Raw genomic sequence first — 21,062 nt, forward strand, 5'->3', positions numbered from 1 at the left:
GGCAAAGCATTCAAGGTTTTCTTTAAATGTATTTAAATGTAAATATCACCAGGGTCCACATATATTAATCACCATATCCTCAATTCCAGCACAATGCCTAGCTTATCTAGTATGTGCTCAATAAACAGATTTGATCATGTATTTAATTAGTTGATTATATAAGGCAGTCTGCCTGCTAGGGACTTGAGACATCTTTCGATGAGAAGGCAGAGTTTAGAAATCCCCAGAACATAGGATACGCGGCGCAAAGCAGCTTCAGGAGTCCCCACTCCCCACTTGACCCAGTCTCACTCAACATGTTTTTGGTTTATTATTAATAAAATCTAAAACATTAATAGATGCTGATAAAAATTCAAACAGTATATATAAAATTCAAAAAGTATATAAATTGCTTTTCATACCTTCCACTATTAATAAGAACCCACCCCCACTTCCTCCTCCAAAAGTAGTTTAGTGTGTTTTCTCAAGACCTTTCCTCGGCTACTCTCCTGCCCCCAGTCTCTACATCTGACTGCTTACACAGCTGTTGAGTAGGAGGAAACACAATGACAATCATTTTTTCTGTGGTTACTGTGCAATCTCCCACCTCCAAGTTTGGCTTGATTGAAAACTAAGAAGAATTCTGAGCTATAAAACAATATGGGTTGGTTTCATAACAGCAGGGCAAAGTCCTGCTAACAATATAAAAGCAACATTTTCCCCATGCAGTCACCAAAAAGAGCACAGGCAATTCTCAAGATACGAGTATTCAACTTATGGAGGGTGGTGATTGAACTACCAGAACTTCGACATCTTGGGGACACATCTCTGATGATAAAACACTCACGACCCTACTCCCCCCTGCCCCACTGTTACCGGAAAATCCCTGATGACACAGGGGTTATGGTATAATCCTCTGGGCCCAAATGTACTGCTCACTCACAACCTACAATGACAGCATTTTATGCCCCTCCTCCGCCAAAGTATGAAGATAGTGACTGGAGACACAGAGATGCTGTCCTGGCTTCGGTAGAAGCTGCCTTATCTCTTTGCACAGGTGCCTGATGCAGTGAAAAGATGACTAAGACGGAACCTTGTTTCTCAGAGCTGGGTCCGCCCCGGCTTCCAAGAGAAGCGCCACTGTCTTAATGTTCCCACTGAGCACGGCCACGTGGAGCGCTGAGGTCCCGTTCTAGGAGAGAAGACAGAGTGTGTCAGGCGTGAGCTCACGGCCATCAGCACTCAGCCTGGCTTTCCTCCTGAACCAGCCTGCGCAGTGAGCCTTATGGGTCCTTCTCTTCTCTTTTCGAAGTCACGCCAGCACCTGATGTAGTGTCCGCAGGGACACAGAGGACGGTCAGTGTAAGTATTGCCAACATTCTTTCGCAAGTGAAATAAGGGATCCGCCCAGTGTGTACACGACTTTGTGTTCGCTCGGTCTGTTGTACACGCATTAGAATTTGCTATGGGAAGAACAACGATGCCATGTCAAACATTTTCTTTTTTCTTAGAGGATGTGTGTTTCTGGTGAGCACACGTCCTCAAGGCTGGAGGAACAGCCTGCTGAACTACGGGCCGACCTCTCAGCCCAGCTGCACACACGCTGCTCGCTCTGGTGGGCAGGATAGCCCCCGTGGGGTGACAGGGCTTAAGAGTTAGAGTAGGTGGAGGGCGGTATAGCTCAATGGTAGAGCGCATGCTTAGCATGCATGAGGTCCTCGGTTCAATCCCCAGTTCCTCTTCTAAAATAAATAAATAAATAAACCTAATTACCTCCCTCCACCGCCAAAAATAAATAAATTAATTAATTAATTAAATTTTTTTAAAAAAGGAGTTAGAGTAAGTGGGGTGAGGACCACTTCTCTAGCCCTGAGTTGGAGCTTTTCTGGGTACAGAAGGGTCTAGTGGATAGGTTGCTGACATTTTATGAAATTTACTGCCAATGTTTATTGAAATAAGGAAGCAGTTATGTGCAGCATGTAGCTGGATTCTGGGACGGAAGAAGAGAATATAACAAACCAAATATAAGAGTGATGGGCAGTCATAAGTTATCTGTTCCAGAAGGTACATATGTCTGTGAATGGTATCTAAATGAAAGCTTAGTTTTCAAATAAACTACTTCATATATATTATAAATATAAAATCCACATAAACACTGTCTGATTTTATAGACAAGTTAAATATCATATCCAGAGGAAAATTCCAGCAAGCAGAATTTTTCCATGTTTTCTATGTGTGACAATACACTAATCTGGTAACATTTCACTTATCTAAATCTTAACGAACCTATCAATGCTGCCTAAATGCAATGTGGCTAACAATAAGAAACCAAGCCAAAAAAGAGCTCTTTGAAACAAGACTAGATCTTCTGAAGCTCATTTTTTTATTCATAGAGAGTTCACTTTCATAGACTGCTTACTCTTACTTTCCAAACAATTTTTACAAGTACAGCTTTTTGACTTCCAAGTTCATGGAAGATTAGAACGAGCTCACTGGGACAGGCCAGAGGGGCCAGCACACTCGCTCTTTATTGCCTTCCCACTTCTATCAGTGCCCATGAATCTCTAACATGGAGAAAATTGCAGGTATATTCTTTAAAGAATACAATTAACCATGCACATGGTAATTGGATTCTACTGTAGTCCCCACGTGTGGACTTCTTCATGTCTAACCTCTGTCTTTTACAGATTGGTTAAATTTCTCTTTAGGTCTTACCTTCAATATACCAAGGGTGGGTGAGAATTTCAGCAGCTCCTCTATAACATGATTATACCCTTTGTTGGCTGCTTTCAGTAACGCTGTTGTACCATCCTTTACAGAGAGAGGAAGAAAAAAGCTGGTTATTTACATATGCATACGTGTGTTGGCTGAGAATGAAATGTTAGTTGAGAACTGGGAACATGCTTGTCAGAAGCAGGCAAAATGTGTAAACTAAAGCACAGGCCTGTGATGTCCCTTAAGCTAAGAGCATTTTAGAGCATATTAAACAGTTAATTCTGCATGGAAGAATACCAGACAAAATACGTCACTTACTATACTGTCTTAGAGTCCTCTCCTTTGGGAATTTATAGTCTTCTAGTGCCTCAGAATACAGGGTAAGGAACACAGGGAATTTCAAGAGGATATTTTTAGGACACAGATGGACTAAAGAGGCATTCTCTGCAGTTTATGACCGAGAAATTAATTGTTTAACTCTTTTTAATGATTTAAATAACTGTTGAACTGTATCTACTGTTTTAAAATTTTAAATGTGCCTATCTTTTGCCTTCCCTTGTATACACCCTTGCTCTGGTCCTGGTACTCAGGTACCTGTTTGCCTGTGGGTGGGGGCGGGGGAGGAAGAGGAAAGAGTAGAAAGGGGACAGATTGAAATCTGTTAAAAAAGAATGCAAAGACAAGTTCAAAATTTAATATTCAGCTTCTGTCATCCTTTTGTGGCCTGAGAAGAGATTTTCCAGTTCCCCCATTCCCCTGCTTTAACACATCAATTACTGTATTTGGAAGGATTCGTTCAGAGTTCTCTGGTAGTAAACACACCAGCCTGCTCTAAAAGTTTAGCTGGAATCAGGAAGAAGATAAGACTAGAGGATTTTTCTTTTCTGATTTCAGAGACTGTGGGAAGAAATAAAGAGAGAGAGAGTGGGAGATAGGACAGAGAAGAGTTCAGGAATGCGTCTTCTGGTTTCCCTTTCTGGGCCCAGACTTGGAGAGGGAAGGTGGGTCACAGAGACAGTGCTATTATTAAGGGCAAAGAGGCCGGATACTGAATGTATGTATGTATGTATGTATGTATGTATGTATGTATGTATGTATAGTAATTGAATGAATGAATGGAAATGGCACAGCCTGTCAGAGAGCAGGGTCTCCACAAGCCGCCGTTAGTTCCTATGGCGCAAAGGGCCTGCTGTGGGACCCCCAGAGGCAAACTTAGGTGACACCAGCAGAGGCTAATTGGGCTGATGGGGGATGCGGTGCTCCGGGAGCCGGGCACTGAGGAACCACAGACCCCGGGCTCAGCTGCACTGAGGCCCAGAGGCCAGCAGGAGGCGCAGCGCCAGGCGGACCCGCAGCCGCTGGAGACACATCCCCAAGGTCTCCTACCTCCTCCGTCCTCCCGGGTCATCCAGAGGTCAGCTCAGGTGGAGAAGGATCTCCGAGGAATTAAACATTTTCCCCCGAAAGACACTGAGCATCACTTGCTAGGTTTCAACAGACTCAGCCATTGCCTTTGCTTTCATGCTAAAGAGCAGGTGGAGGAGGTCGGGAGAAAACCCCGGGCGTTAAGAGACAAAACAAAGCCGCGTTTTCTCTGCAGTCTCAGCTGAGCGAACCTTGCGGCGGCGGTGCCTGCCTCCCCGCCCCGCACCCCGGGCCCCAGGCCGCGCAGCCGCCGCTCGCACTCACGTTGCGGGCGGAGTCGCGGTCGGCTCCGCGCAGCAGCATCACCCGCACCACCTCGCTGTGGCCCATCTGAGACGCGATCCACAGCGGCGCCGTCCCGTCCTGTAAGAGCACACAGCATCCATGTAACGGGCGGCGCGCCGGAGAGGGCTCCCGACGCAAACCAGGAGGGTGACTTTAACCCACGGACACAGACTGGCATCGGGCAGTGCCTGGACTAACTGGGTCATGGCTAACATTCAAGTTTTTGGCTTATAAAGGCCATTTTACGGCAAGACCTTTCACGGCGATGTGTGATGCAGGCTCTAGGGGACACGTGCAGGGTGCGGCCAGTTGCACACCAGGCAGAACCAAATTGAACACAGCCGGGAGGAGAGGCCAGCTTGTCCGTGTTTCCCCCTGACTCTGTGTGCTGCGTTACTGGCGGGTCCACACAACACACCCTGCTTCCTGGGGCCCTCTCATTCCCACAGAAGAGAGGGTAGTTTCCTCTGCGGTGTGTCTGAGGGTCAAAAAACTAAAGACACTTGTCCCACTCTGCTCCGTGTCCAAAACTCCCCACCGCCACGTAATTTTCAGGGACCACACTTTCATGCAGAATGTGATAGTGTGTCTTCTGGGAGGTGCTTTGCTCTGCCTCGTTACAGCAGAAAGATATTTCCTGTGTATTACTCACCTCACAACCCTTTTTCCTGAACAGTAGGCCATGAAGGAGAGGTGTGTTGCTCCAGAGAAGAAAAGGAGAAACATCCAAGGGACAGAGAAGGATTTGACAGGAAGGTGGTTGCTGACAGACAGGAAAATAGCAAATCCTTCCAGGGCTGGAAGGAGGCACCAGAGAGGGAGCAGGGGAGGTGAAGATTATGAGTGCCTGTGTTTTCCTCCCAGTCTGGGTTGATTCTAAGTTGTGTAAACTAGGGTGCTAGAAAAAATATTCACCTAGATAAATTAGGGTGAATTCCAGATGGAGAAGCATTTTCTCTGGTTCTTGGGATGAAACCAGGAACACTGCGAGCCCCTTAGAGAGGCTCTGCCCTTGGCTAGTCTGACAGGTAGAAGAGAAATGACTGTGGGAGTCATCTGGGCTAATGTTGGACATGCCCCCAATACTCTTGGTCCACATTCACCCAGGAGTCCTTGCCTGCCTGGGGAAATCAGAAGTGCTGAGTAAACAGTGGCCTGGAGTAAGCCTGGGGTTGGGGTGATAAGGCCACAGAACATCAGGAACATTGATGATGGCAGGGCCAGCATATGGTGGACCAGCTGCATCTTCAGGGTACCAGTGCAGGATGCTCAGGGGACCAGAGGGGCTGGACAAGCCAGCATGAGAAGCAGACAAGAGCACCCCCACCCCAATGCCAGGGTGACAGTCTGACCTCTGAGAACCTGGTCACTTGGAGAGAAGGGCAGGAGGAAGGAGAATCCAAACTGACTAAACTTAACCTCTGAGGTAATTAAAGTAATATGGCCCAAAGAGACTCTTTTAGGCAGATAAGACTGAATTACTCATCAGGGGATATTCAGGCTGAAAAGCAAGATGATTCAGTTACAGAAACTCAAGTTTCACTTCCTGCTGGAGGATATAATTCCAACTCCAAGCTACCAGCCACAGCAGGCACAAGGATGCTGCCCATTGCTGTGCTGGCAAAGGGACAGAGGAGGAAGACCACTGAGCAGGGTGTTGGATGATGGCAAATCAGGAGCCTAGAAGGATCTGGGGGTACTGAGGGGTGGGAGGAGGACACTGGCACCTCTGTCTTGGGAGCGATGGGGAAAAGCTGGAACAAAGGCTGGAAGAAGGCTGGAGACATCCTGACCTACTTCACACTTTACAAGGGCCTCTCAGAAAGATTCTTGATTCTGAATGTTATTTATTATTAGCAATATAAATATCTTCATCTGCACTTGGAGCTTATAAAGCACTTCCACATTCATTGTTTGATTCTCCCAGTTCAGGTTGTAACCAATCATTTGTCACTCAAACACCCAACAATTATTAAGCATCCTCTAAGTCTCAGGCAGAGTACTAAAAGCTAAAAAAAAAAAAAAAAAAAAGTCATGGTCTGTGTTCTCAAAGGAACGCAGTCTAGTGGAGAAGACACATGGGAATTTCAGTACGATTGCAGCACCACAGTAAAGTACAGACAAAAATGCCCCAGATGAACCAGGAGAGGGGCCTTCTTACTGCATGGGGGCCACAGGGTCAGCTTCACAGACGGGTAGTGTCTGAGCTGGGTCTTGAGAGAGGACTAGGATTTTGTCAGGTGGGAGAGAGGGGAAGGGGCTTTCTATGTAGAAGGAAGGACATTTACAGTCAGAGTGGCGTGGACAGGCGTGGCTGGCTCAGGCTGGGTGGGAAATCCAGCTGGATGCAGCCCGAGGGGTGTAGGCAGGATGCTGGGAGGAAGGAGAGCCATTCTGGGCTCCACAAGGATTTTCCAGGGCTTTGCGCTGATGCCCTTTCCCTCCTGCCCTGAGTTCATCTGCACTTTGTCAATATCGCCACCAGAGGGCAGGCAAGGAAAGGCAGCCAGCGTTCTGTTCCCCGTGCCTTCCAAGGGTTTGGCTGTTACTAAATTCTATTAACAGACACTAATATGTGGGACAATGCCAAGAGGTGCTGTAGTAGGAACTACTATTACTATCATTTCAGTAATGCTAACACACCAATGTCACACCAGTGTTATCACCTTAACTGCAACAGTCATGTTAGGTGGAAAAAGAACTCACCACTTCCTGGTCGTGAGAACTTAGGCAAATCACTCTGAGCCTCAGCGTCCCCTTCGGCAAAAATATTAGCCTCACAGAGATATTTGTGAAGGAGAATACATAGAAATGTGCTGAGCACAACGACTGGCTAACAGATGCTTAGAAAATGGTAACTGAATCTGAATATTATTTATCACGAAAAACAGTAAGCAACTTCCATTTGTACTTTTGTTTACAAAGCATTCCATATGCTTAATTTGATTCTCCCTGTTATCCTGTGAGGTAACTGACTGAGCAGGTAAGATGATTGGGACAATGAGATTTGGAAGAAGCTGTGTGTTTCATTACTGGTGCTTACTTCGCCAAATCTGAGTTTTGAACCCAGGATGTTGAATGTGAATTAGACCATTTGTCAGATCTAATTATTTATCAGTTGATTATCTAGTTTGTGAAGAGGAATAGATTTTCCTCTTTCGTACACCCCAATTTCTGTTTTCTCATATGTTTTCCTTCTATTACAATAGTCAGAATCTTCATTGTGAAGATGATTTCATAATAAAAATGACGGAAATTAAATCAACTGAGCTCCTTTCCGTAGTTTTGGAGAGAACTAGAGTAGGAAAAACATATCTGAAAATATCTATACAAATTTATAAATACTTCTTGACAAAAATATACAGTTTTAAAGTGTCCTAAATCAAAGAAATCATCATGAAGGAGAAGTACAACCTCATAGCACTTTTTTTTTTTTTAAAAAAGGAAACAGAACATCTGGTTTGGAGAAGGTGGGATTCACAGGGGCTAAGACAGCTGTCATTTACGATGTGTGTGCACACCAGGAGGAAAAGGACTTAGACTTATTTTGCATACCAAGTGATACACTGACTCAATGTAAGAAAGAAATGCTAATGAGGGCTGGTTAAAGACTAACTAGCACATGAGGTAGTAATGAGTTCCCTATGTGCAGAGACGTTCAACAGTGGCTGATCACCAATCAGCAGGATTGACAGAGAAAGGCTTCCGGTGCCTGATGGATGGTTAAATGGGGACTTCTGCAGTTCCTTCTAGCTCTGTTATCCCCTCATTCCATTTGAGGTAATATTTTCCAAGTCTCCTCTAATACATTTTTATAGAGAGGTCACAGCATGAGATGGAGTATATGATGTAACTTGTATTAGAGATTATATTTTATTTGATCTTATTTAGGCTCTTAAAGATGACTTAGAAGAAAGAATTAAAACCATAAAACCATTCTGTACCATAGCAGTGGATCTATTAAGTGGCACGGGCTATTTACTTCTACCGCCTTCCAGTACCCACACTTAGGCTACCTCACCTGCAGGCTTGAGCCAGACAGCAAGTCTTGGGGACCAATTCTACTCAAAGGTGGGGGTTTAAGACATTAAAAGGAACCTTGTCAGTAACAGAGGGGGTTCAATATGGAGACAATTTTGCTACCAGCCTCGGAGCCCTGACCTGGGACCCATTTCTCATTACTGTGTCCCTCCACTCTGTGTCCTTGGTCCAGCCAAAGAGTCTGTAAAAGATGTTCCCAGATGCCTGCATTGCCCACATCCTGACCCATTCTCCCAGCCACAGGTCATTGGACCAAGGACGGGCGGGCCAGCCAGTCCACTGTGGCCTGGGGGTGAGGACGAGCTGCAACAATGACATGGCTACCCCAAGAGTTTGGGAGTCTGACCTGTAAACTTGAGGACATGCAAGATAAGTAGGCTGAGGAAGCTGATCAAAATAAAAAAGAGTCGTGGGAAAGAAAGACAGGCAAGAAAGGAGCCTGAGATGACAGAAGCCACTTGGCTTGTGGGGGAAAGAGAACAGCCTTGATTTCTGATGGGTCTTCTGTTCCAGGGAGGCCTGGATGGAACGGAAATGATAGCACCCGACACTCCCTCGGCACTTGATGCGCACTGGCCACTGCAGGAGGAGCTTTGCAGGGATTATTTAACTCTCACGATACTCCTGTAGCAAAGGTACCCTTATTATCGTGGTTTTACAGTTGGAAAAAAATGAGATTCAGGGAGAGTAAAGCGACTTGCTTGATTGAGGTCATGCAGTTCATAAGCAAAACTGAGACTGTGTTTCATTTCCTCGTCCATATCCTCATAACTATCAAGCCACTCAGTCCCCCAGCCCACACCTCCAGCCCTGAGACCTGGGTCTGGATCCCCCTCTCCCCCAGAGTCTTCCTGGGACTGGTGTCCCGCCCATGAACCTGGGCCCAACATCTGGGCCTTGTTCCAGTTCCCAGTCACTCATCACTACTTCCTGCAGCCTTCCAGGCCCCAGGGTGTCCTCTGGCGGTCAACACACCTTCTCTGAGCACAGCGGGAGTGTGAGCAGTAGGGCCTCCTTATTGCTGTCCACTCCCACCTCGAAGCCCTCAGGAGACTGTACCAATCTGTTGGTTCTATGCTGTCCCATCGCCCAACACTGGGTCGGCCCCTCCAAGCTTGCTACCAGGGAGAAACGGTACTGTCTGGGTTCCAGCATCTCTGCATACAAGTCCAAACCAAGGCTTCTGTTAGAGAAGGCACTTTATGAGATGGCCTTTCTGTCAGGCCTCCAAGAAACACCGATCAGCATATTAAGAGGACCAGACAGATGAGTGATGACAGGCCAGCCTCAGCTCCAGGGAAGCAGAGCCAGAGCTTCGCCACTCTATAAAAGCATTGTTTCAGTAAGCTGCGTGAGTTGAGTTGGGAAAAGTGTACATCAAAGCATTTTGTTGACAGAAAAACAGACTCATCAGCCACCTCAGCGAGTGATTAAAAAGGTTTGACATGTATTAGCTCTACATGGTGAGGATGCACAGAAAGAACTGAAAATGAGGCTTGAGGCTGACTGGACTTCACTGACCTCTGTGACTCCTGACCGCTTTATCTGAGACAACTGAGAAGAGACACTTTTTCAAGCTTCAAATCAAGAACTTACTTTTTCCAAGAATCTGCCTATGACTTGATTTGTGATTACGATTCCTTCTCATAAGAGTACTAAGAAGGTTTTCAGTTAATTCCTCAGTGATGGAAGGAAAAGCCATTCCTACTACTGTACAGATTCCCTGCAGCTCAGATCAAATGTCAGGTGAATAATTTCCGTGCAACTTCGTTAACATCCTGTGACAGCGTACCACATGTCAGGGCTCCACAGGATGGCACAACAAAAATTAGAAATCAGATTTATCTAAAAATATTAAGACACGAAACCAGGCAGATATCCTTGCCCTTATTTTATAAATTCAAGAATTTTCTGACAGTGATTCAACGTGTTGGCTGAGATTTCAGAATAAAACACTGGCTTCCAAATGGCCTACCTGTATAACGTTCTGCATTGTGCAGGCCATTTTAAAGGAAACTTAAAAAAAATTATTTAGTTTGTTTGTTTTGGAGGGGGAGATAATTAGGTTTATTTATTTAAAAAAATTTTTTAATGAAGGTGTTGGGGATTGAACCCAGAACTTCGTGCATGCTAAGCACACACTTTACCAGAGTTATACCCTTCCCCCTTAATGGAAACATTTAATCAGCCTTTTTTTTTTAACCCCTTCATAACTTGTGACAAAGTCAGTGGTGACAGATACCACTTTTGCTGTATTTATGACAGTTCTCGTTTTCCTGGAACGGAAATTAAATACACAGAGTTTACTCTTTCAGACAAGACAGATTTTGGACTAGTCTGACCTGGCTAGATAACCTTTAATTACAAGCTTGTGGAAGGTAGTAAAACGATCATAGTTTGAGAGTACAAAGGTTAGTGTAGTCTATGAAAAGGCAAAATTTCATCACTTTCCCCGGCCAAAGCAGTTCTTATTGTATAAAACACCTCTTCCTACATAACAATCTTCTCAGGGCTGGACTCTCACAATTCCGAACAACCGCATTAGATGCAGTCTTTAAAAAGGCAGGTCACTTGCTTCTTGGCTGGAGGGTGAGGCCCTCCCACTCCCAGGCTGAGTCATCCACTTTGCCCAGGTTATCCTCACTCCTGAGGAATGAAGAACAGCTGTGGCGTGTTGTGACGACCACGGCACTGCTGGTTCACTCTTTAACTGCTTGGCTTTACTGTCGTCTCATGACTCAATTTAGATTTAAATGGATACAATCCAGGCAACATTTGGAATATCATCTCTTATGTCAACTTGGTGTTTTACAAACTGTACCTAAGGTATACAAATAATGCAACTTATTTTACAAATAGATTTTTCAAAGTGCCAGATGTACAGAGAGACTTGATCATATTGATAATCTCAATTCTAAATTCACAGTGGTAGCCTCAAGAATGGCCTCCAAATCAAACTTATGCAACCTAAAAATAACCAATTTTTTTTATTAGTTTTAATAAAATGAACCTCTGACTCAGAATCAATCAACAACTTCAAAACAAGGAACAACAAGAAAACACTAAATTCCAATTCCCAAACATCAACATCAGCAGGTAAGGAAGTGCTACTTTTTCTAAAAGTTTCCGTTACCAGAAGTATTCCTGGGGCTGTCCAAACCTAAGAATATTTTTAAAATCCTAAAAAATATGACCTTACAGTCATAGTAGTGTCTGACACATAAGTGCTCAAGAGATACTGACTGAACAGTGAATAAAACAATTGTCAAAAATTTGGGAGCTTGACGATGTTATCAGGATCATCCTGTCCAGCCTTCTAATTTTCAGATGAAGGAACAGAGGTCCAGAGAGGTTGACTTACTTGTTCAAAATCACACCGCTAGTTACTGGCAGAGCGGAACCTAGAACTCAGGATTCCTGACCTCAAGTCCACTTTGCCCAAAGTCTCTTTATTTTCTCAGGTTCTTCATGCACTTGGATTTTTAAAGATTGAAGGAGCCTGTGGCCAAGAGCTCAGACCAACTATAATGTTCCCACAGCTATGCATTAGGTAGCAGGTGGGCCTTCCCACAAGTCATGACGCCGTGGGAATCTGCCCGCATGTCATTTACTGGTTAAAAAAATCAGCTTGATTTTTCCTTAGAAAACTACCTTTAAAGTAATGCTACCTTACTCTGAAATGGTTTATTAAAAGCAAACTAATTAGTGCAGAAATAGATCCTATATAAGAGAAGCTAATTATAAAGCCTTACATTGGGAGGTTCTTTACTGTTTATGAAGGCAGCCTGTATTACCTTGTAGTTCTGTTCCTTTCAGTCTCAGTTAATTGATTTGCCAGATAACATCTTGCTTTTGGTAAACGGAGTCTCAACAGTGCTGCAATTGGTGACAGATGAAGGTACAGAACCCGGTAATGATTCCAACAAAACGGGCTCCTCTTTGGTTCAGCACAACAGGTGGTGGGTTAGAGGTAAGGCAGAGTGTCAGCAGAGGGACTGGGCGGGGCAGGGCTGCCTGACCAGCCTCTCCTTACCTACGTCCTAGGCTACTCTCCTGATTTCATTGCAGCCATAATCGATTTGAACAGGAGGTGGCAGAGTGTGTACTTGACCTCAGACACCAAACACCCAGTTTCAGAAATACTGAATGGTCAGCCTGATTTCAGAGGCCTTCGGGCAAGCCCAAAGCAAAGGACAGGAGAAACCCTAATCAAAGATGAACTTTCATCCAGAGGCAAAGGATTTAAAGACGCCCAGAGCTGACTGGTGATCTTAGGCAGGGGGTGCCCCAGGCCGGCAGGCTCTCCCTCCCACCGCTCCGCGCACACGTGACCATTACCTGCCTGGGCTGGTTGACTTTTGCTCCTGAAGACAACAGTAATCGAATCACATCCAAGTAACCCCCTTGGGCAGCCAGGAAGAGTGCGGTGGCTCCATCCTGACAGACAGCAAATTGCAAGTGTTAACAAATCATTTTTCACATTTATTATAAAAGAAATTCAATTTAAAAATATGTATTTAATACAATTTTCTGTTCCTCCCCCCTTTTTTTCACATGTGGTTAGTGTTTTATTATTTGAAGAATGGTTCTAGAATGTCACACTATGACAGGCTGAAAGGAAAGTTTTAAATAGTTTCATAAGGCTGAGTTACAATATATGTAATGACTGTTCACTATACAAAATCTTGGTCACTGAACTTATGACACATCTAGTTGGAAAACTCAGGTTTTCCAAATAGCCAGTCATCATTTTTCTCCTGCCTGTGTAGACTTCTCATTAGCTGCCTTCCGCTTCTGTGGCATGATCTTCAGAGGCCACCCCCTTTTTAGTTAGATTAAAAAACACATACGTTTAATACAATTTTCCATTGCAATTCTTTTGTCACTAAGAGCAAAGTGTTCTTTAAAAAACATAAACAAAAAATAGAAGTCTGTTAATAAAAAACAAAAACCAAACAAATCCCCCAAATCTATTTTGTGTGCTTTCACGAGTCAGTAATGAAAAGTGTCCTTTATTATATACTCTTTATTCCTTCCTCTCTCGTGCTCCCTTACCCACATTCCTTCAACATGCAGTTTCTCTAAGCTTTAAAACACAAGATGCTTTCAGAATGCCTCCCCAAGTAAAAACGTCCGTGAACTGTCTCCTTGCCAGCCCAGCAGGCACCAACAATGCCTATCCACACAACTAAGCCATCCTGCATAAAAGCCCACAGCAAGTGCTTGTTTCCGATTTTCTTTAGTTTTCTTATTAACTGGGTGCCTACATCTTCTGGGCTTTTCTTTTTTCTTGAAGACATGTCATTGAGTAATTTCAGCAAATACATCGATCAGTTGAGAGCATGCCTCCTCCCAGATGCTCACTTCACACAGATCGCACTCACAGGACAGGGTGAGCCCCCTTACTCTCAGACCGCATGGAAAACTCAAGCATCTGTAGTGGGAAACACTCGGCTAACTCAGCTAATTACCACCTCTCCCGTCTCGTGAACACTAATCACATGCTTAAAGCACCTTCCCTGCAAGTCCAACCAGGCAGAGGGTGCTGGGTTTCCTGTGGGTGTCGGCTGAGCTGCCAGACTCCCCTCAGGGCGATCATTAAAAAGTTACTCTGCCTGGACAGATTTTTCAGCAGCTGTTTGATATGGGGATACAATTTCCAACTGCTCCTCACTGTGTTGCCATGGAAAGTCTTCCATGCCCTTGGTGGTGATAACTCTTAGGAATTTGCCAAAAATGGATCTCCAATGCATTGGATTTCTTTCTTTTACTGTGCATTACAAATTTCTGTTCCTAGAAGTTTTCAGGAATCGTTGACATCCTGCCCCCTACTCCCACCCTATATTTCAATTGCTGTTAATGCAAACATCTATATTTGGACTGTTTGGGTAAGGGTAAAAGCCTTAACATAAAATGGAAGTTCTAGTGCATGAAATTTTCAGGTCACCTTATAACAGAGAGGAATTTACCACGGGAATGAGCTCTCCCCAAACTCTAAAATCAAGTGCCACCTCAATGAGCCTTATGGAAGAATGCCATCTAACAGGGCAAGTTCTATAGCCATAGTCAATTTGGATTGCTGACTACTCATGGTAAGGCTCTGAGAATTACAACTCATTTTCCTTTTCCAAAGACTGGGGCTCTTCCTAGTCAGCCTGCACATACATATTCTCACACGCACTCTCAGCTCCACCATCTTCAGCCCAAGAGACACAAAACTGTAGACCTCTGCTGCTTAGACGTGACCACATGTCAGAACCACCTGGTGCCCAGGCTGTGCCCTCAGAGACTCCAGCTTAGTTGGTCTGGGGTGGGCCCAGGAAGCTCCCTAGGGGGCAGCCAGAGTTGAGAATCACTCCTTCAGACCACTGTCAAGGAGTTCAGCCATTGACCCAGGAATGCCATGGGCTCAAGGAGTGTTACGGATTTTTAAGTGCAGAGGGTAAGGTTCCTGTGAACGTCACAGAGGTCTGGGATTCATCAGAGGTATCCGTGTAAACTCTGGAAAGGGTGTTCAAACGGAAAAGTTCACACCTACACATCTCAGTACACATCTATGAAAGTATAGCGCCCCCTAGGCACAGGGCTGACGTCTAGTGGTACAACAGCCTAAAACACGGGTCCCAGATAACTGGACGCAGGAATTCTCTGCTCCTTCCCATGAGACTCTGTAAGTCACTTCATCTCCCCGTATTTTATTTTTTTCCTCCAAAACCAGAATAATATTTTCCATAAATCCTCTGGAATTATGGCGATAATTAGAAGTGCTTGGGTAAAGTGCTAATTGCCAATTAGCTGCAAACAGACCCACACCGGCAGTGGGTGCCTTTCAAGGTCAGTGGGTGCATGTATTCCACAGGTCTTCATCCACCCAGCCTCACTTCTCTTCCAAATAACTTGATTTCTCTTTTTGGGGGGGCTCTCCCTCCCAAATAACTACAACAGGAGAATTTATTTTGGTGTTCAGCAAGTCCATACGCTGAGCTTGTCATGTTATGAATAATTATGTATTACATGATCTTTAAAGTTTTTAACTGCACAGGTAGATAAAATATCTCATACGTGCAAGAGATTTAAGAGGGCAGAGCAAAGGTGCGTACACAAGATTATGTGGTTTCTGCACAGAAAAAGCTCACCCGGTTAACTATCTTTTTCCCTCAATGTCTCAGATGCCACTTCTGGCGTCAGAATTTGGACGACAGCAGCATGTGTGATGAAGGAAGGAGTGAGTGTCTCCCTAAAGCCCCCCTGAAATGCACTCACATAAAGCTGGTCGTGGATGTTGGCTCCGTGTTTCAGCAAGGTCTCCACCACCTGCATGTGCCCGTACTGACTGGCGGCCAACAGGGCAGTGCCCCCGTCCTGTGGTCATGCAAAGTATAAATGCATCAGAAACAGTGCAGGCACCAACTTATCAAGAAGACGCTCCTCATACGTGAGAACTTTGGAGAAGAATTTCCCACACATCATAACAAACTCACTTTTCCTCTTTGTTTTACCTTTTCTTTATAACCGTGGCAGAGTTCATCTTTAGAAGTGCGTTACACTGTACACTGGGTGACTTGCTCGAGCTATATTACAGTTATTTGTCTAAGTTACTAGGGTTAATTTAGGAACGCCTCGTGTCAAGTGCAGAATCATCAATCTGCCTCGCAATAAAGGAAACAAAGAACAGAAACTCTGTACCAATCGTGTCTCCTGTGGCTTCTGGCCAGAGACCCGACTGACAAATGTTGGCATCTCTCTGTGGTTCCACCCAGCTGTAGGCCTCTGAGACTAAGGTGTTTTCAGGGAGTAACCCTGTGGGGGAACCGCCTTCCCGGGACAAGGTCTGCATGCATGGAGACGGGAAACCCACGTCCTCTCACCCTACTACGTAGCATTTTCCTTTGAACGTGTGCTAATTGGTCCAGGTCTCAATGTGGCCCTAGGACTAAACAGAGCACTGGAAAGTAGGTGCGGTCTGATGTGGAATGAGAGGTGCCTTGGTTCCATCTGCTCTACTTTTATCTCTGCAGGCTAAATTTGAATTAGCATTTATGCCAACCACACCACACTACTGACTCACTGAGTCTGTGGTCAACTGAAACCCTTAACGGTTTTCTCAGGTGCCAGGCCGAGGCGTTCCCTTTCCCCACCAAGGACTGCTGTGCTGCGTGTTTGGCTCTGTGATTGGTATGTGGACATCTGAGCTAATTATGCATCAAGGAAGAACGTGGAATCTGGTTCTAAAATACAAATCATAAATATAAGATTGTGTGGTTTCTAAATTTGGGCGTAGAGTGTTTATTCAGAATGCCTCCCCTCAGAGCCCCACTCTCTGATTCAGTAGGTCTGGAGGGAGGCCCAGAAATAGGCTTTTGACCAGTTGCGTGAGGTGACTGTAAGGTGCAGGTGGCAGGTGGCCCTCACATGGAGAAAGACTGCTGTAAGGCGTCCTGGATCCACAGGCAGCCAAGATCCTGGGGGATGCACACGGCTGACAAAGGCTTCAGAGAGGCTGGGCTGTGGGGTGTGGAAGAGCTGTGTTTCAAAGGGAGGGGAATGGAAGGGAGAGACTGGCGGGCTGCGGCCGGTGGGAGGGTGGATGTGGGTTGTGGGGGATGGGGGAGGGGGATGGGTTGGGGGGAGGGGTGGGCACCAAGAAACTGCTTAATAGCAGCAATGAGCACCAGGGTTTCCAAGTTTTCTTGTGTCAGTTTTCCCAGCTCTTCGCCTAGCGGGTTTAGAGAACAGATAAAACACGACGATCGTCATGGAAGAGCTGATACATTTCTCTTTAAAAGCACACTTTGGGGATGTAGGTTTAATTACAATGAGAAAAGTCATTGACACAAAGCCAGATGCGAAGACAGGATCTTATTAAAACTCAAAGCCTCCCGACATGGGTCTTCTTCCCAGGGAAAGCTCTTGGCCACCCGCAGCGGACCTAAAGGACACACGTGGAGCTGCTCACCCTGGGCCCCATGCTCCGTGGATTCGGGGACAGTGCAGACTGGCTCATGTACAGAAGCCAGCATTAGCTTGGTAGCCAAGAAGAACGAAGCCGCCATCTGGTCACACCTGATCATTTCGACTTAGAGTTGAGTCTGAGGTTGATAGAACTTTACTTTTTATTTTCGGTTGTATCACTTTACAACCGAAAATAAAATGCAAATTAATATAAAATATGTATCCACATGTATTTTGGATTACGTCTGTTATATTCAGCATGTTTGGGGGCATGAACAGTCTGACAGCAGGTTTTAGAGAAGACAGAAACCCTATGTGAAATTCACATCTACTTAACAGCATTTACAGAAAAAAAAAAAGCCACTGGAAACTCCCTTGATATCAAAAGGTCACATAACATGAATTAAGAAAACTTAAAAAAGTTTCCAACTAGGGCAAATTTTCAGGAATTTTTTTGTTATGACTAGACCAGAAATAAGGTGACAATTACAAAAATGGGATAGCTGTTTAACTTCTTCTACAAAACATTATCATGAAAAATCATTGTGAACCCAAAATTGATCTCTCTGCAGCCTCAGTTTTCTTACCCATACGTTAAATACGAGGACTCAATGACTTCTTTGAGGAAGAACCACAATTCCTTGCTCAACTATATAAACTGCAATCATGTATTACATATTTTAGCGAAGACATCTCAGAAAGTAAACTGCCCGCCAAATCATCCTCCTTAGAAATACCTCAGATACACATCTCAGATACACATCTCAGATATGTAACAAAACTTAGTGTCCCAGAGTAGAAAGCTACCAGTATCTAAGTAATACCCCCCATCAAATTTTCCAGTTGTGAGCCCAGAGTAAAACTGTCATATTTTGAATTGAATTCCTAAGACTCACCCTGAATCATTACAAGGAACTTCATTTGTGAAACCCACCTTCATAGGCTCGAAATTCTTGTAAAAAGCAAACATAAATTCTTACTATGGGTGAAGAAAAATGAATTCTCATGACTGCTAAAATTCTTCAACAGGGTATGAAATCAAGAAAATTCTCTTACTTTGGTCCTAAATTCAGTGGATGCTCCAAATTCAAAGAGAAATCTCACGATGTTATTATGTCCTTGTTGGGCAGCAAAGAACAGGGCAGTTGTACCTGACTGGGAGGGAAAGAGAGACTGGTCTTAAAGACATTGGGTTACGTTACATTTGACCTATGTGTCTGCAAACAAAACAAATCAATATCCTTGCATATAAACTTCTTGCCTAGGAAGGGGCTACATTTAAACAGACTGTATTCCTTGTTCCAATAAGTGACAAGTTGAAAGGAAAACTTTATTTTTGGTGTAATGGGACAACTGGTGGACCCCCCAAAAGCTAGGTCCTCTCCTAATTCCTGGAACTTGTGAATATTATCCTGCATGCCAAGAGGTGTGATTAAGGTAATGACTTTAAGAGAAGGTCCTTACTCTGGCTTGTCCTGGTGGGCACTAAGTCCAATGACAAGTGTCTTTGTAAGAGTGAGGCAGAGGGATACCTGACACAGAGAAGAGGAAGAGGCAAAGAGACCACAGAGGCAGAGATGAGAGTGATGGGACCACAAGTCAAGGAACGTCAACAGGTACCAGAAGCTGGAAGAGGTAAGAGTGAACTCTCCCCGGAGCCTCCAGAGAGAGAGAGAATACGACCCTGCAGACACTTTGAATTTTCTGGCCTCTCATCTTCTTAATAGACATGAATTTTAGAGACAAACAGGGGTCATTTCTGGGAGTTGTTTCTTCATTAAGAGAAAGGATTTGTTTTTCAATAGGCTTTTTGGATACATTAATTTCAAAAATTCTACCTAGAGCCATTTGAACCAATTTTGGAACGTAAATACTATTAATTGTGCACAGGAACACAGCAATCGGCAGACGACAGGAGCTGGACTCCAGTCTGGAATGTGAGTCAAGGTCTTAAGCACGCGGGCTTCACTCCGGAGACCCTGGGCTTCATGACCCCTGCACGTGCAGCGCCTACAGCTGTGAGTTTACTCCGCCAATACTGCTGATTCTCCAGGGAGATGGCCTTTCAGGACCATCAGCTTCCAGTTGTCTCCCCAGCAAACTCTGTGTGTCTAGACAACCAGCCAGAGCAAACGATGGCAGGTACTTTTTCAGGAGACAAATATTCTGATATTGCAAAACGGATTACACGCGAACCAAGGAAGAAATGTACTCTAAGCATTGGTTTCCTAGCCCTGCCAGGCACACTCTTTCAGCCTCCAAAGCATGCGGCTGAGGTCCGGGCCTCTCTTTGGCTCTATTGTCCCAAACTGGCCTGGCCTTGGGGAATTCAACAGATCACTGGGCACTTACACGCCATCGTTATTTGAGCCACACATTTAGGTTACCTCTAAACCAGGCACACTGGGTTCAATACAAAATAGTTTCCATCTCCAAGAACATTAGTTGAACAATTGGAACCGAATGGATAAACATAAAAACATACATTGGCTGGAAATCAAACAAATGTTTCTCTTCTTCTCCCAGCTTTTCTCTGCTGTTCTTAAGACATTTTTGTGTATGTTGAACTAGCCCTTCAGGATAAAGTTTTTGAGTAAGCAGATCCAGATTGTGTTGTTTTTATTAGAGAAAATCTGTCTTTTCTTGAAAGTTCAAATAAACAAAGACCGGAAAGCAGAGAGGAAAAAAAAAAGATTAGGGAAATTTTAAAGCATAATTCTAAATGGGCCCAAACATTTTGCTTCCAGAAGAAAATCAGCTGCTGGAGTGAAAATGACCCAAAACAATGATCCAGTGTTGTGGAAATTGCTCAGAAGATCTTATCTGTCTGGGAGAAGACTGGACGGAGCTGCTGCGGTCTCTTGGCACTGCTCCTCTCAGAGACCAGGCTTGCTGATCCCGGGCTACAGGGCACCAGGCCCCAGATTCTGTCCATCAAGGGTCACTCTACCAAGGTGACACCCAGAGGGGAGGTGGAAGGGACTTCTAGATACCCCATGAACATGCAGCCCTCACACATGGTTTCGTCTTAATTTGTTCCTCTGAGGGATGGCGTCCAGCTTGGAAGAAGGGGTGTATTGTTCGATGAAAGTCTGGTTGGCAAATCATCCATTCTGAAACAATTGCAGGGCAGGCCCTTAGGTGAGACTGGATCAGGGAAAACCAAGCGCTCCAGTCTGCTTTGGAGCCAGGATGCCCTTCTCAGGTCTGAGTGGCTGTGGACTGAGAGGTCAGATTCACTCTAGGTGACACCTGTGGATGTGCCTCCATTAACCTTAACTCAGCAGACCCTATTATGGCTTGAAAATATATAGAGCCTTCCCCAAATAAACTTTTATTTTTTATTAAAAAAAAAAATCCCCAGCCTCCCATTGTTCCTCTGCACTGGACCGAGAATGGAGCCTCTGGCCAGATGGAATTCCCAAGATTGCCTTCCAATGAAGTGAGGGAACAGCTCACATTCTAGACCGATGTTCACCATACGGCTTTTGGGGGAGAACTTATTTAATTCATGGCCAGTCAAAGAAGCTCTTGGAAAACACGGTTTGGTGAGGATGGCTGAGATAGTCTAGCAAGAGAGCCTTGTTAACAACAGGTGAGATAGTCTAGCAAGAGAGCCTTGTTAACAACAGGTTGGAGACCCAATCCTTCTGAAAATATAATGA

General features: G+C 44.7%; 1 protein-coding gene across 7 annotated transcripts in view; it reads right to left on the reverse strand.

The window, feature by feature from the left end:
* Nucleotides 1-21,062, reverse strand: part of ANKRD29 (ankyrin repeat domain 29) — a 39,511-nt gene that overhangs the window by 2,684 nt on the left and 15,765 nt on the right. For 6 of the 7 annotated variants that reach the window (XM_074352149.1, XM_074352147.1, XM_074352150.1 and 3 more), the window contains 6 exons: nucleotides 18,454-18,552; nucleotides 15,709-15,807; nucleotides 12,784-12,882; nucleotides 4,384-4,482; nucleotides 2,695-2,790; nucleotides 1,073-1,171 (listed from right to left, as the gene is read on the reverse strand). In XM_074352149.1, the coding sequence (XP_074208250.1) occupies nucleotides 1,073-1,171; nucleotides 2,695-2,790; nucleotides 4,384-4,482; nucleotides 12,784-12,882; nucleotides 15,709-15,807; nucleotides 18,454-18,552 (591 nt within the window). The remainder of the gene's footprint in view (nucleotides 1-1,072; nucleotides 1,172-2,694; nucleotides 2,791-4,383; nucleotides 4,483-12,783; nucleotides 12,883-15,708; nucleotides 15,808-18,453; nucleotides 18,553-21,062) is intronic. The other variant, XM_074352148.1, reaches the window with a different exon arrangement.

Source organism: Camelus bactrianus, chromosome 24, assembly GCF_048773025.1.
Source record: "Camelus bactrianus isolate YW-2024 breed Bactrian camel chromosome 24, ASM4877302v1, whole genome shotgun sequence".
Lineage (NCBI taxonomy): Eukaryota > Metazoa > Chordata > Mammalia > Artiodactyla > Camelidae > Camelus > Camelus bactrianus.